The sequence below is a fragment of the Hipposideros armiger genome, unplaced genomic scaffold (genome assembly GCF_001890085.2).
Source record: "Hipposideros armiger isolate ML-2016 unplaced genomic scaffold, ASM189008v1 scaffold_160, whole genome shotgun sequence".
Taxonomy (NCBI): Eukaryota; Metazoa; Chordata; class Mammalia; order Chiroptera; family Hipposideridae; genus Hipposideros; species Hipposideros armiger.
The window spans coordinates 2,337,442-2,353,872 of NW_017731510.1; the positions used below are offsets into that span (position 1 = coordinate 2,337,442).

The 16,431-nt window shown below is 36.6% G+C and overlaps 1 protein-coding gene across 7 annotated transcripts in view; it reads left to right on the forward strand.

Annotated features, from left to right (window-relative positions):
• Window positions 1–16,431, forward strand: part of ATP8A2 (ATPase phospholipid transporting 8A2) — a 624,797-nt gene that overhangs the window by 425,902 nt on the left and 182,464 nt on the right. For 6 of the 7 annotated variants that reach the window (XM_019651455.1, XM_019651451.1, XM_019651452.1 and 3 more), the window contains one exon: window positions 13,362–13,436. The exons of the other annotated variant lie outside the window; for it this stretch is intronic. In XM_019651455.1, the coding sequence (XP_019507000.1) occupies window positions 13,362–13,436 (75 nt within the window). The remainder of the gene's footprint in view (window positions 1–13,361; window positions 13,437–16,431) is intronic. 7 annotated transcript variants of the gene reach the window in all.

Sequence of the window (16,431 nt, forward strand, 5' to 3'; positions counted from 1 at the left end):
CACTGGCCCTCAGATGTGGGATCCGAACCGGGGCCCTCTGGTGTCCCAAGCCAGCTCTTAACCAACGCGCCACTCGGCCAGCCCGACCCACTCGCTATTTAATAACATGGTATTCAGCCTCCATGTAGCAAGTCAATGGGTTTTTTTTCCTTTGCTTTTAGAAAACTTTGAAAAGGACCTAATCAAGGTGTCAGCACATAGATGATTTGAAATAACTTTACTACTAGAACACTGTATTTATTTTTGGCATGTGGCTCAGCAGTCTGAAGTATTAATGGATGTTGCTCTAACAAACTTTATGTTCTTATTTATTATGTGAAATACATTTCTCAAGACTTAGAGCTTTAGAAATGAGCCATAAGACTAAAAATGAAGTTGAACTCTGTCTCAATCTACCATTAGGTAATATTTTTCCACAGTTAGATGAACTAATGTGCCGGGGGAGGATTCAGCTCCATCTATCTCATTAAAAGATGTATTTCTAACAAAATGTTATTATTTAATAATTATCAAAATGCATATTTTTCTCCATTGTATACCGCTAGTGATTGTAATGAAAACTCAAATCAGAAGAACTTTTTAACACTTATAGCCATATAGCCTCAGAAAATTAATTTTAATTTCTATTAATTATTTTTGTGAAATATGATAGGGTGATTAATAAAAGACTTTCAAACAAAAATACATTAAGTGAGGGTTAAGTTATATCTGGGTCAAGTGGAATGGTAAACAAGTTCAAGATAAAAATAATGGTGTAAAATTTCTGACTGTTAGGGAAATACTTGTTCATGTATTTCTTAAAATGAGTTCTGATGGGCATCCACTTGTGGTACTTGGAATCCAATGGCTACATTAAAAGAATGATATAAATTTATTTTAAAGTGTCATATTGACAATATACCAGAAATTATATCCTTTGCAATTACTTAACCTTATCATTAAAAAATTTACATTACCTTAAAAATATACTGAAACTGAGCAATCTACAGATTCAGTGTAATCCGTATCAAAATCCCAATGAAATTTCTTGCAGAAGTTGAAATACTCATCCTAAAAATTTTATGGAATCTTAAAGGACCTCAAATAGCCAAAACAGTCTTGAACACGAAGAGTGAATTTGGAAGAATCACACATCCTGATTTCAAAACTTGCTACAAAGCTACGGCAATCAAAACAGTGTGGTACTGAAATAAAATTAGGCATATAGACCAATAGAATAGAGAGCCCAGAAGTAAACCCTTGCGTATATGGCCAAATGATTTTTGATAAAGGTGCCAATGGGGATCCTTGAATGGGGAAAGGACCATCTTTTCAACAGATGCCATGGGTGAAACTGAGTCTCTACATGCAAAAGAAAATTGGACCCTTACCATACAGCATATAGAAAAATTAATTAAGAATGAATCACCATCTTAAATATGAGAGCTAAAGCTATAAAACTCTTAGAAGGAATCATAGGAGAAAAACATGATGTTTGATTTGGCAATGATTTCTTCAATATGACACCAATAGAACAGGCAACAAAAGATAATGTAGATAAATTATACTCCTTAAAATTAATATAATTCTTTAAAAAATGTACATCAAAAATACTATCAACAGAGTGAAAAGGAAATGCACAGAATAGAAAAAAATATTTGCAAATTATATATCTAATAAGGGATTAATATCCAGAATATATAAAGAACTCCTACAACTAAACAACAACAAAACCCAATTCAAAAATCATTAAAGGACTTAAAATATATGGGTTCTACAATTAAGTTCATGAATTCATCCTAGAAAAAGTGCTATATACCTCATTGCTGAATATCACTATGGTCTCCGTCAAAGTACTCCCCTTGGGAAGCTATGCACCGACGCCAGCGCCCAGTCTACCCTTCAAAGCAGTTTTGGAACTCTTTTTCTGGAATGGCCATCAGAGCCATCATTGTAGTACCCTTGATGTCCTGAATGTCATCTAAATCTCTTTCAATATTTTATCTCCAGATAAAGAACTCACTGGGGACCAGATCAGGTGAGTAGGGAGGGTGTTCCAATACAGTTATTTGTTTACTGGCTACAAACTCCCTCACAGACAGTGTGGTGTGAGCTGGTGCATTGAAGTGATGCAAGAGCCATGTATTGTTGGTGAAAAGTTCAGGTCATCTAACTTTTTCACACAGCCTTTTCAGCACTTCCAAATAGTAAACTTGGTTAACTGTTCAGTTGGTACAAATTCATAATGAATAATCCCTCTGATATCAAAAAAAGTCTAGCAACATCATTACAACAACTTTGCAAACTTCGTTGTCAGACCTACATACATTTCTGCAAACAGATATATAAGTGGCCAATAAGCACATGAAAACTTGCTCAATATTTCTAATCATTAGGAAAATACAAATCAAAGTCACAATGAGATACCAATTCACATCCACTAGGATGATTACTACTTAAAAAAACAATCGAACTAACAAGTGTTGATGAAAAAATGGAGAAATTAGAACCCTTGTGCTTTGGTGGTGGGAAAGTAAAATGGTGCAGCTGTTGTGGCAGACAGTACAGAGTCTCCTCAGAAAGCTAAACGTAAAATTACCATATAATCCAGCAACTCCACTGCTGGATATACACCCAAAAGAACTGAAAGCAAAGAGTGGAACAGATAGATATTTGGGCACCAGTGTTTACAGTAGCCAAAAGGTGGAAACATCAGTGGATTGGTGAATAAACAAAATGTGATACTATACATACAAGGAAACATTATTCAGCCTTAAAAAGGAATGAAATTCTGATAATTGCTGCAACATGGATGAACCTTGAAAATATTATGCTAAGGGGTATAAGGCAGACACAAAAGGACAGATATTGCATTTTCCCAGGTATATGAAGTAACTAAAACTGATCAATTCATAGAGACTGAAAATAGAAAGGTGGTTACCAGGGAGGGAGGGAGGGGGAATGGAGAGTTATCATTTATAGGAACAGTTTCAGTTTGGGATGATAAAAAGTTCTAGAGATGAATGGTGGTGATAGTTTTATAGAAATGTGAATGTACTTAATGCCACTGAATTGCATTTACAATCAAAATGGTGAATGTTATGTATATTTTACCACAATGAAATAAATAAAAATATGTGGAGAGAGTTTTTCAGATGTTTAGATCCATAGTTATCCATATTCCTCTTAGCCAATATATGCATAGCTTTCACATATTTGAGGAACACCTGTCTCGTGTCCTTCAGCCTGAACCCAGCCCTCTCTTCTCACTTCATTTTTCTTGCTCTAGCCACCTGGAAATTCACATCTGCTAAAATTATGTACAAGTTGTTCCAAATACCTTTAATACCTCTTCTCCACCCACCGATTTGATGAATGGAATCTGATACTTCAAGACCCAGCCCAACTGCCCACCACCTTTGGAAAATTGTGGTGACTTCTATAGAACCCATTTCTCCCTCTATTATGTTCCCAAAGAGCTTTTCCATCCCTCTGACTGATCTGAAACCTGTCCCCAACCAGACTAAATTCTTTAAGGGCAAGGATGGTGTCTTCTTCAGCTTCATGACTCCTACAAATAGCACAAAGCAAAATTTGAAGCAGGGTCTCCGTAAATAGTTTAATAACTGAATTTTTAAAAATAATTATTATTTCCTTATCATCTACTGAGAGAGTAGACAGGCCTTTCTCCAACTTTCCAGAGCAAGAAAATAAGAAAACGAAATGTCACACCTTGCCCAGGCGACAAGCACCCGTGTGGCTGTTGGGGGTGGAGAGACAGCATCAAAATTCTGCTGCCTTCTTAGGAGCCTGGTATGTGGAGCCTGGCATTAAATCTTACCGTCAATATGTTAAGAGCATTACTTTATTGGTTATAAAATACATGTTCTCAATTATTTGCCATAGGCCCTGTCCATAAATGAAATGATCTTATACATATTCCTGCTACCCTTAGCATAATAAACCCCCCGCCACTGTTCCAACACCAGGAGGTTGAAAAAAAAACTGTCATTAATGAACGATAGCAGATCCTAACCAATGACCTCCAGATGAAAGGCTCATTATTTCATTACTGGTCTCCGGAGCTATTTGGTCCCCAAAACACTGTAACACAGGATTTGGGCTGAAGAGTCTAAGCCTTGAACTATAAAAAATGTAAGTAGTCCTTGACACAATTTGGAGCGATTACATTCTATTGTGCCAAGAATTCCTTATTAAAAATCAATTTAATTGTGCATACACCATCTGGTCGGTATTATGGTCTTTTATGTGAGGGAAACACGATATTGTATTTACCTGATGTTCCATAGTATGAACGTGTAATTTTGCAGAAACAGAGGCATTTTGTAGCACTGAAAAATTAGTAATTAAGGAAACTTTAAAAGTGTTTACCAGACTTGCTTTACTCACGTTTGCGACTTTGGAACTATAAGATTCAACTTCATGCATCATTTGGGATTTTAATGGAAAAGAAAATGCTTGAGTAAGAAATTTATATGTACACATCATATGCTACATTTATTTGCATGTAAAATTTCTATTTTATACTTTTGAGATTCTAATCCCTTTCAACATAACTTTAATTGTCACATTAGTATTAATTTGTGGGGGGTTTTTATTCAAAGAATTTGGAAGGTGAAAGATTTACTTTTGATTGTCTACTGTGTCGGTTTCAACCACATTAGTAAAAGATTGCAATATTTTAGGTCAAAATCTTACAGGAAAATGTTTCAAACTAGAGTGATTGTATTTTCAAAATAGTTTCTACCCTAATCTACAAAGGATCTTCTAACTTCCTTACATGGCGTTAGAGGCTTAAGAGTTAGGTCATTTTCTTAATAAGTTTGTTGATCTGCTTATGTACTTAGCGTTGTAAAGTATTTTGTTGATGTAAAAATCTTAAAATATTAGCAATATGGTAAATTAGTAGCCATAAATACTGATTCAATTCTGAATTGCCTTAACTTTGATGTTTTAAAAAGTCACTTTTTTGTTATATAGGGTCTACTGTTAGTAACTCCAGTCTATTAAACACATACTTGGTACCAACCATAATACCTTTAATCTTCTCTGTGCCCTGATTTCCTCATTTGTGAAATGGAGAAAGTGCCTACGTGTTAGGATTGCTATGAGATTTAAATGAGATAATCCATTTATAGGGGTGTGAGATTCTTGGCACAGAGTACACATTAAATGCATGTTAGCTTTTATCATCAACATCAAAAACAGCAAAAATGACTATTCTTCAGTCTGTGGTTTCCTTTCCATTCTTTCATTAACAAAATGAAGCTTGGGGGCGATTAAGGAAGCTACCCATGCTCCATAGCAATTAAGTGCTTGAATCGGATGGAACCCGGTTGACTAATGCCACCATCTGTCCTATACTCACATTTATGCGACCTTTCCTCTCATATTTCAAGTGTTCATACTATTCTGCATGTACTCATTTATTTAGCACCCGCTATATGCCAAGCACTGTGCTAGAACCTGGCCATGTAATAGTGAGTGGAATCGATATAATCTCTGGCTCCATACATCTTACAAATGGTAGGGTACACAATGCAACAAAAATTTATAGGATGTGACAAGTTAAGAGAGAAATGAGTATGGTACAGTGATCGAGAATAACAAGGTCTTTTCTTTTACATAATTCTGTAAAGTAATGCTTATGTGTTGAAACAAGAATAGAGATGTATAAAGAAAAAATAATTTACCCTCATCTGCCTCCAGATAATCAATAGGAACAGTTTAGCTATCCCTCTGTACCTTTCTTTGTACTCATACAAACATATGTAGACATTTTTGTTGTGGTTTTACAAAAAACTGGACCTTGTACACAGTATTCTGTATCTTGTGTTTTTTGTTTGTTTGCCTTGAATAGTCCTTATTAGTTTTACAAGTATGTGATGTTTGCTCCTAGCATTTTACCTGTCCAGGACTGAGTCAGAAAGAGAAAACTCTCCGAAGATTTTAGAAATGAAGCTCTGCCCACTTACTGCAGTAGTCTCCATTTAATTCTAGCCAGTCAATCCCATAATTTATTGGACAGAAGATACTTAAGGGGAGAAGTTTTTGGGTATCTTGCTACTACTATTGTTATTAATATTTCTGATAACCCTGCTCTATAAAACAACCTTGATTTTTATCCTTTGGTTTTCTGTCTGCCTACCTACCTTCCTACAGACACCTATTTTTTTTTTTGCCTTTTATCAATATACTATTTCTTTAACATACATTCCTTTATTTATATACATACAGATTTAACATTTTAAAAGGTAAGTGCTAAATATTTCATAGACTTGTTATATTCATCCCCAATAAAAAACTTGAGGGGTTTTTACCCTACGCTTTCTGCTTTTTGTTTGTTTTGTTTCCATTACTAACAATACTGCAAAACAAGTATGTTTTTATGTAAAGGTGCTTTGATTTATGAGAAATGAATTTCTGAAAATAGAATTTCTAAATGAAGTAGGTGCTAATTTTTTCACCTAATACATATTGCCAGATCGAATTCTAAGACGACAAAGTGACTTGCCATTCAAACAACAGATATCGTTAATGCCAGTTAATCAGCTCAGACCTGATGCGCTAATTATGATGGCATTACCACTTTTGTGAGAAACCGTATGGCTAATTTATTTACTTATTCTCTACAGGGTAACTTTTCCACTTCAGGCCTCTTCTATAGGTCTTAGAAGGAACACTCTTCTCATTCCCAAATGAAGCTATCATCTAAGTATGTCGGCTGTTAGTTGAGAACCTGAGTAGTGGCAGGTATAGCCCCCTGAGGTTGTACAATGGTGGCTGGGTCCTCTAGACAGGAGTCTGTGCAATTCGCCAAGACGGTTACTGCATTTTTGGCAGTGAGGCAGCAGTTAAAGCAAGGATTTTTTCCAAGAAGGAAAAGCTATTTAATAAGTTTGGGTCAGCTTGCTCATAACAGCACTACGTTTGAGGACCAAAACCCCAGGAGCTTGGCAAACCATCAGTGCTTGGCAGCTCTTCCCACCAACTCACCAAGTCTGAGTCCGTCCAGGCAGAACCTGGCTCTCTCCACTTTGACTTTGACTGTATTCATTTAATAGCATTCCTACTTAAAAAGAAAGTAAAGGCAGAGGAATCTTTTCTCCCCATTAATCCAGAAAAGTAAAATTTAGTGGCTATAAGCAAGCCGTGGTCCAAGTAACTGTGTACTGAAGGGGGACTGGCTGCCTGTTTGCATTGAGGGCTGTGTGTCTGGTGTGTGCAGCGTGCAACTTGTGGTCCACCGAAAATGACATTAATGTTTAGGAATTGGGCAGTGCTTTCTCTCTCTTTTTTGTATATGAATTAGCATTTGTATATAACTAACCAGTGTGAAAGTCTGATTTTTATAGTGTGTCAGGGAGCCATCATGTACCTGTCTCATGAATAAATAAAATAAAAACTAAGTATGTTTGTATAAATATTTAAAAATACAGTGTGTTCTCATATTTTTCCATTTCACCTATGGAAATCTTGCCAAAATGAAATCAAGTTTGAGTGTTTACAAAGTAAGAAAAAACCAGCTCATGGATTTTGAAATTAAGGGATGCATTTTTGTTTGTTTGTTTTATTTTGGTTTTCTTTTTTTTTTCTCTCTATCAAATAAATATTTCCGGTCTGATGATGGATTATTTAAGTGAAGATTGAAATTGAACTGGAAGTGCTGAGAAGGAGTTTGTTTATACTTTTCAAAAAAACTGCAGCACCTGCAACTGATAAAAATTAGTGCAAACATATCGAAAATGTTTGAAGACACATGTGGCCAAGCCAGTGCCAACTCAGACAGAATCAGAACTGGCTGCTTAGAGGAAATATCCCAGCGTTCAGCTAATCAAGACTGTTAATCGAGTGGAGACAGAAAATTTTTTATTAATACATGGTTCAGGTTTGCTTGGAGCAAAGAGTAACACTGACAAAGAGATGCTTGATTTCTTAGGATTTTTTCCCTTATTGTACATTTTCAACAACTTGAGTGCCTTAGTTATATATAATTCACTCTCAGTCTTTCACATAACTTCTCATTAATAATTTGTACAGATATATTTCTGTTTTAGGGATCCAAATATATGAAGTGTGGATTCACATTCGATGTTCCTATGGCCTGTAAAGAATAGGGCCCACACATAATCATGGCGTCGTGCAACCTGATTTCTAACTTTTATCAGGTTGATCTAATAAATTTCTTTCTTTCACCCAGGGATTCTCCAGAGTGGCACTGTTGAAATTTTAGACCAGATAATCCTTTGTTGTAGGGGGCTGTCCTGGACCTTGTAGGATAGTTAGCAGAATCTTTGGCCTCTACCACTCGATGCCCATAACACCCTCAAAAAGGTCCCGAGACAGGGTCAGGTGTCTCCTTGGAGGCAACATGAACCCTAGTTAAAAATTACTGCTTCAACAGTTATAGCAATAAAACATGAGCATGTTTTCAAAGTTCAGAACAGTCTAAGAGGTAGAAGTGAGCCTCCATTATACCCCCAGAGAACACTTCTGCTACCAAAAGGTAATGAATGTTCACAATTGCTTATATGTCTTCCAAACACTTGCCATGCATATGAGTGTATACATCTATTCTGTACAATCATGACCATTCAACATATACCTTGGTATTTTTCATTTTAATAATATATCTGTAAGATTTTTATATTATAGTGCTTACAGATTTATATTACTCTTTTTTGTCCTAGCTGAGCCATCCTGCCACCTTTTGGCAGCTCAGCGGCACCTCAGCTCGGGCTGGGCATCGAACTGCTGTTGCTCAGAGCTCAAACTCTTGAGCGAGCTCTTAACCAACTGAGCCACTCGGCCGGCCCTTATATTACTCTTTTTAATGTCTGCATAGTGTTTTATTGTTTTAGGGCAGCGGTTCTCAACCTGTGGGTCACGACCCTTTCATAGGGGTCGCCTAAGACCATTGAAAAACAAAAAGATATTTACATTACAATTCATAACGGTAGCAAAATTATAGTTATAGAGTAGCAACAAAAATAATTTTATGGTTGGGGGTCCCCACAACATGAGGAACTGCATTAAGGGGTCGCGGCATTAGGAAGGTTGAGAACTGCTGTTATAGGGGAATCATAATTCATTTAACCAGCTATAATATGCCTACAAATTCTAATTTTTTATCTTTCCAGATAATGCTGTGGTAAACACCCTTGTATTTTCATGTTGAATACTGTGTGATTATAGCTATAAGATATAATTTTTAGTATACCCCTAAAAGTGGAATTGTTGGGTTAAAGGAAAAGTACATTAAACACATTTCATATTGCCAGCTGGGTATGAGATTGGCTATTTCCCCAGATTACCAAATTTAAATCTTTGCCCATCTGTTAGATAAAAAATGGTATCCTTGTGTATATGTGTGTTTGATAAAAAATGAAATTTTCTATATTTACAAGTTTTTTTCTCGTGATCACACTGCATATATTCTTTGCCTATTTCTCTAACTGTTAGAGTCTAACAGCTTGTCAGGAGTTTTCTCATTTGTAAGAACTCTTTATATATGAAGGAAATTGGGCATTTTATAGATGTTACAAATATATTTGTATTATTTATTCATTTCCTTTCAACTTTATTAATGTTTTTCTCTATAGCAATGAGTTGTTTCAAATGTATCCCTCTTTTTGTATGATTTTTGAGTTTAATGTCATAGAGAGAGTCAGTTTTATATACAAAAAAGTAACTTTTATATTTCCTCCTAATGCTTTGATTTTTTATGCTTAAATATTCAAGCCATCTATAATTAATTTGATTACATGGAGTGAGATCAAAATACCATATAATTTTTTTCTATATACCATGGTAATAGCCTATTATGCAATAAAGGGCATTTCAAACAAGTGAAATGAAGACAGCTTATTAGCCAAATGATGTTGACAGAACTGCCTCATATTTAGGTGCAAAATATAAAGCTGGGTCCATACATGATACTTACAAGGAACCACCCGAGGGCCTTGTAGCTTTAATGAAGGAGAAGCAGTGTTGTCAGAACAGTAGGAGAAGACCTCGTTTGTAGGGCTTTGTAAGTCAGGGCTATGAACTCCATCTTATCCTAATAGTGCTTCTTTCTCATGTGTGTTTGACATGTTTCTCTTGTGCATAGCATATACATATTTTGGATTTTATTTTTTTATCCATTGAGAGTTTTAAAGTTGTATTATTAATTTAACAGACATATTTGGTATACTTCTGTCATCACATTTTATGTAATGTCTTCAGCTTTTACTGTTTCCTTGGTTTCTATATTTTGCTAAAATTCTTGTCATGCTTTCTTTCCCTAAGGACTTGTAAACATTCACTGCTGGCTTCTGGTATTGTATACTGCTAGCAAGAAATACAAAGCCAACTTGATTTTTCTCCTTGGAGGTTAATTGTTTTTTTTTTGCCTGAATATATTAGAGAATTAATCTTACAGAATTTTAAAACTCATGAATTCACTCACATGTCAGGATATGTGTAGGTGTTGTTTTCTGTATCTGTTGTTTTGTTTCCTGGGGTCAAAGGATGCCCTCAACATTCGTTGATTAAGGTTTGGGAATATTTCAGAAAATTTTCTTCTAATACATCTTTGAACATTTTTTTTTCTGTTCTACTTGTTCTTTTTTTTTTAAGGTATGTATATCTTTTTTGAATTTTTAAAATCGTCTTTGAAAGTCTGTCAGTTTCTCTTAAAATCAATGTTTTGTCCTTTGTCCGTTTCTTTTCTCAAGCCTACTCTACCCATCCCTGACTGTGGATTCAGCAATGGTAATTCTGGGATTTTTTTTCCTTCATGTAGCTTGAATCTTCTCTCATTTGCTTCCTTCTTTGATACCTTACATATCTAACTTTAGCTCTTGTTTCAAGGAAAGCCACTTTTTGTTTTTTAGCTCTTTAAGTATCACCAAGAGCATTCAAAATTTTCTTCTGCCCTGTAATCTGGTTCTTGCTGTAGAAATTCTTTCATATACTTTTTGTCACATTTCTTTATTTTTTTCTTCATTATTTTTTGATGATGTCTAGGAGATGGTCTTCAAAGTTGTCTCAGAACATTTTCTCTTCAAATTTTTTGTCTCTTGCACACTGGTCACCTATCACTTTGTGTACAGGCACCTCCCTTACCACCGTTTCTTCTCCTTGGGTGAGTCAGAAGCCTGTATGCTTGACAGTGAATTCCTGTATATTATGGGTTTTCTGTTAGATTGTTTTGTATTTATTTCCTTTCAGTTTACTTTGGCCAGTGTCTGCAAGTTGATTGCCACTTATGCTCCCCCTTGTGCCCTGCCATTCTCCTCACTTGCTTCTTGGGGGGGGGGGCAGAGGGGAGAAGGCATATGTGCATACATTGCCCTTTATCGTCAATTTGTCTGGTGTGCTGAATCAGTCCACAGACTTGTCATGACTTATCCCTACCTCTAGATTTCACCCTCTAAATAAGTGTTGGTTCACCTATTTCTTGGAAATCTTTTTATTCTGTAGGTTCTGTCTGCTATCGACATTCTTCCTTGATTTGATCTAATCTTGTCATATGTATCAGCTTCTATTCTACGTCCTTTGTAGTTTTAATTAAGGCTCTCTCCTAGATTCATTGAAAGTAGTTATCTCTTTTCTATTTTCAATTATTTTGCTGGTTTCGATTGATTATTAGGGAGAGGAGTGCAATAGAAATATCACTACCTTCAACAAAAGGCAATAAATCAAGTTAAGCAATGAAATAGTTACATGTTTACTAGACATTTATCAATGTTTGTTCAGTTGTTTGAATAGGAAAATATAGAAGTATAACCTTGGGAAAATTAGGTTAAAACCCTTGAAATTATTTACAAATATGTTGAATCAGGTGTGGATCCAGACTCTCACGGCACTAAAAGTTTGATTGAAGGATTGATTGCCAAGGCCTGGAGTTTGGGAAGGCATTGCAATTGAAACCGTCATTTTAGGGATGGCTAATATTAGAAAAGGTGTTGTAAAAATATGTTGAGTACAGAGCACAGCACAAACTTCTGATTCTTACTTCTCCACCAATATTTCTTCACTGAGAATAGCCAGGCCTCATGGGAATCTCTTGGGAGATAGCTGAAATTACGAGTGAATCAGAGTGTGGAAGGATTTTTAAGGGGCAGCAAGCTTATCTTAGATTTAGGAGGGGTCCCTCATAGCCTTTTGAACTAAGGAATGAGATGATGAAGCTTGCGCTTAAGAAAACTTCATCTGGCAATTGACTTGAGGTATTCATATGATTCCACTGGGACTCAGTGAGCCCGTTTGTTCCAAATATCATACGAGATACAGTTGCTCGGGATGGGGAACAAGTCCTATCTCAAGAAGCTTTGTCTGGTGGAGTCAAGAGACTGATTTTGAAAAATCTAACTCAGTAACTTTCAGCAGCAGAGCTGATCTCAACTCAGATTATTGTGGGACTGCTGTTGTGTGGCCAGTGTGCCACCGTGGTAACAACTCAGTCCCGCGTGATTTCCCACCAGTAAGATGGATTCTGTGATTGGCATGAGATACTTTAAAATCTACCCCAAATCACTGGAACCTTGTTGTATCATATCAATGGGGCTGAATTTTCTACAGCAGCATTTTGTATTCCATATTCCGTATTCGCCCCCTCCTCCTGATGGCTCGGCCCCCTCCTACTCCACTCCTACCACCTCCTCGTCTTCTCCGAATTAAACCCGGGCAACCATCCCTTCTCTAAAGTAGTTTTATTCCCTTGTCATGCATGTCCTTGGCACTCGGTAGTGGTTTGTGTGCCAGTCTTCCCTAATCAGAATGATAGACTGCTTAAAGACATGACTAATCATTTTTTAAATTTATTTATACAACCCATGTAGTCCAAAAGATGATTTAAGCATGTTTCTTTCATATATTGTGCTTTCACCTTTGCTGCAGTGGTGGATGCTCGCTCAATTAAGGAGGGTCAACATTTTAAGAACACACATGACCAGCAGAGGAGTTCTTGTTTTTTAATTTTTTATCTATTTGAAAGTCCTACAAAGATAAATTATATTTATCCAGTCAACTTTGTAGGGAAAGAGGACATGAAGTTAAGACTCTTCCAGTCAAGGAGAGAGTGTTGACACAAAACGTACTAGATATAAATTAAACATAAATTGCTTTTCTGTTAATCTGTGCATATTACCTCTTAAAATCATTGTGTGCCTTACTTATGAATTTTCCTTAAAATACTGGTATTTGTGATCCTGGGAATTTATGTGTTCTGAAAGAACAACTGCTCTGGTCCTGTGGCTTTGTATCCCTTAGCAGCTGTGTCCAGCTGGTGGTCCACATTCCCGCTCCTTCTCCAGTGAATGGAAACATTTAGGTCAATATTGATATAAAACTTCATGAACTTTCTTCTCTTTCAGCTTTGGTTCGCCTTTGTTAATGGATTTTCTGGGCAGATTTTATTTGAACGTTGGTGCATCGGCTTGTACAATGTGGTAAGCATTCTCCATCTCTATCTGATAGCACACAGGGCTTCAGTGACATTCCTTCACTGTTTATGTCTGGGAAGTGTATCTAAGTCAATCATGTGTATACATAGAAGGCAGCTTTGGGGCCTTTGTTGCTGCGACACATCCTGCAGAAGCCCAAACTCTGCACACATGGTTTCAATCATAGCAGATCATTCTTGAATAACCCCATGAAATTATTAACCCATATATCTTTATAATAGACTCTTGTTACCTCCTTACTCAATGCCCGTGCAACATTTTCATGTTTTGAGCTCGAGTAAAAATTTCTGAATTACATCTAAACTCATTCTGCTTCGTACTTTTATTTCTGAATTTGTAAACATAGGTACGAATGTACAGTAGGTGATCTTGTGTCCTCTTTGGCCTTCTTAAAAGAGCATCTGTCCTCGTCAAGTTTTTCTTCCCCAGTTTGTGTTAAAATAATGAATTCTGACTTCCAGCTTCTAGGGTGAATGGTAAACAGCTTATTTGGTATTTTTTATAATTTTACAGTTCTTTTTTTCATTACTTGACGGTAATGAATGCAAAAGCTAGAAATAAATGTAAACTCTAAGCTAAAATGACTAAGTAGCTACTTAGCTTTTTGTTTTACTGGCAGGAAGAATGAAGTGGCTTATAGCTTAGTGCTTTAGAGACCCCAGGGTGGTACATTTTTGAGTTGCACTTTCACACGTAGCTTGGACACTCACTCCAACTTCTCTGCTCCATAGGGGTTTAGACCCTGAAGCAGTCATCATAGATAGGCGTAGATGGAAGTTACCAGACATACAATAATATAAATTGTGGCTCTATAAATATTTACAACTTGTATATACATTCGTGGCTGGATATTCAAGACGTCCATGCACTCAACCCTTTTTTCTTTTTCTTTCTTAATTTTTTTTTTTTTTAGGTAGCTACTACACTGGATGCTAGGCATAAAATGCTGCATACAGTTAGTTGTCTTAGTCCTGTGTAGCTTACAGGTTAAGACGCTCAGATGTGTAGATGAAGATGCCACTGAGACTGAGTTTGGACTTTGAGTTTAAACAGCCTCGGTCAGTTAGTAACTATTATTCACTACGAAGTGCACTGTCATGTTCAAGGAGACAAAGGTGGCAGGTGGTGAGAGCAGGGCTGAATTGATGTTCACTTATCACCTGTGCTAGAAAAGCTACTACAACCGCCTACCACCTGGATAGAGGCTTAAAGACCTCCCCGGACACATTAACTTCACAGGACTTATAACTGTTTTGAGCAGGTTAAAATTATGCAACCGTTTGGTAGGAAATATGTTGACTGCTCCATAGTGATTTAGTGCTAAGGAGGGCCCATGCCATGCCATGCAGGTATTTAGAAATACGAGGCTGAGACATAGAAGACTACGGTTTAGAGCCAAAGCCAGGACTGGGATACGTGTCATCTGGTTGCATGACAAATGGACTTTAGCCCTGTTTTCATGCTCAAGGTATGAGAGCTGGATTCTTTTCTTAATTCCATGGCCCTGGGCAATTCCAGTGAATCCAATAAATTTGAATTGTGTGCCTACTGCTCATAAGATGCTGATAGGTTGTAGGATGGCATTGGCCAAAATATGGCCCACAGACCACTTTTGCACAAGAATAACCAGGATTTGTTTGAAAATTCAGGTTCCTGAGCTTCACCCCAACTTAACAAAGAGCTATTCAGAGGAGATTGCATTTAAACACATTTTTCTAGTGATGCTTATGCACATTAAAGGTTAAGACTCACAGTGACCTTTGATCACTAGGGTTGGAATTGTGCTTTATGTACTTTGTGCCCCCAGAGTATAGAGAGGAGAATGTTGCAGTGGAGAAGTGAATTTCAAGGTGAAATGTCCTATGTTATTATGGAGTCCACATTACAGGTGTTGGGATGGGCCACCAAGGAGTGGTGACAGAGAGTGGGGAGGGGACATCATGGATCTGTGAAGTGGGGTCAGAGGATCATTGGCCTCCAGGGTCAATCATGCTGGAAGGGGCAAACCTTTTGAGAACACACCCCTGATAACACCTTTAGCTCTGAACCAGTTAAGACATCATGCCCATTACTGCTTAATACTTTACAGCATAGTTGTACAGACCATTCCCTGGCATAACTGCAGTATAATGACCAAAATCTGGAAATTTAACATGGATACAATACTCTAATCTACAGTAGTCCATATTCCAATTTTACTATTATTGTTCCAATAAAGTCCTATTTAACTGCTCTTTTCCACTTCAGTATCACTCCACAAAGACCCAGTGCAAGAGGCAGTTGGTGACACCTGAGGCATTTGCCAGGGACCCCTCTTCTGTGCCAGGTTCTCCCTTATTGTTTTCTAAAAGCAGTATTTCTCCTGCTTTTTCTTCTTCTGTACTTAATCTTTATGTCTGATTCTCCAGGCCAACTAAAGTAACACATCACTGCTTCTTAGTTTAACTTCATAGCAGACTGAATAGCATGAAAACTGACTTAAACTCTTACATCTCCCAAAATGATGAATGAATGCTGTCTCATTAGATTCTCATTGTTGTTCTGTTATTAATCTCAGATTTCTACATCATTTTATTTTACGGGTAGAATGAGACTAAAGAGGCCACCAGTGACAAAAGCTACCATTATCAGATGGATTTCAGCTGAATTAGTAGAGAAATTTTTTAGTACAGAAATAACTGTTTTTAAAACTGTTTCAGAAAATTTATGCTATTTAATTTTACCAAACCAGCATAATTCAAAGAAAACTGACAGCCAGCCTCACTCATAAACATAAATACAAAATTCTAAATAAAATATCAGCAAATAGAGTTCAAGAGTGTATCAAAAGAATAATATATTTGACCAAGTATAATAGTATTTATTTCAGGAGTGCAGGAGGTTCAGAATTTCTAAATACTACTCTATCAAAAAAATGAAGAAGAAAAACTTGATCCTATCAGTAGATGCTGCAAAAATATTTGAGATAGTTCAGCTGCCA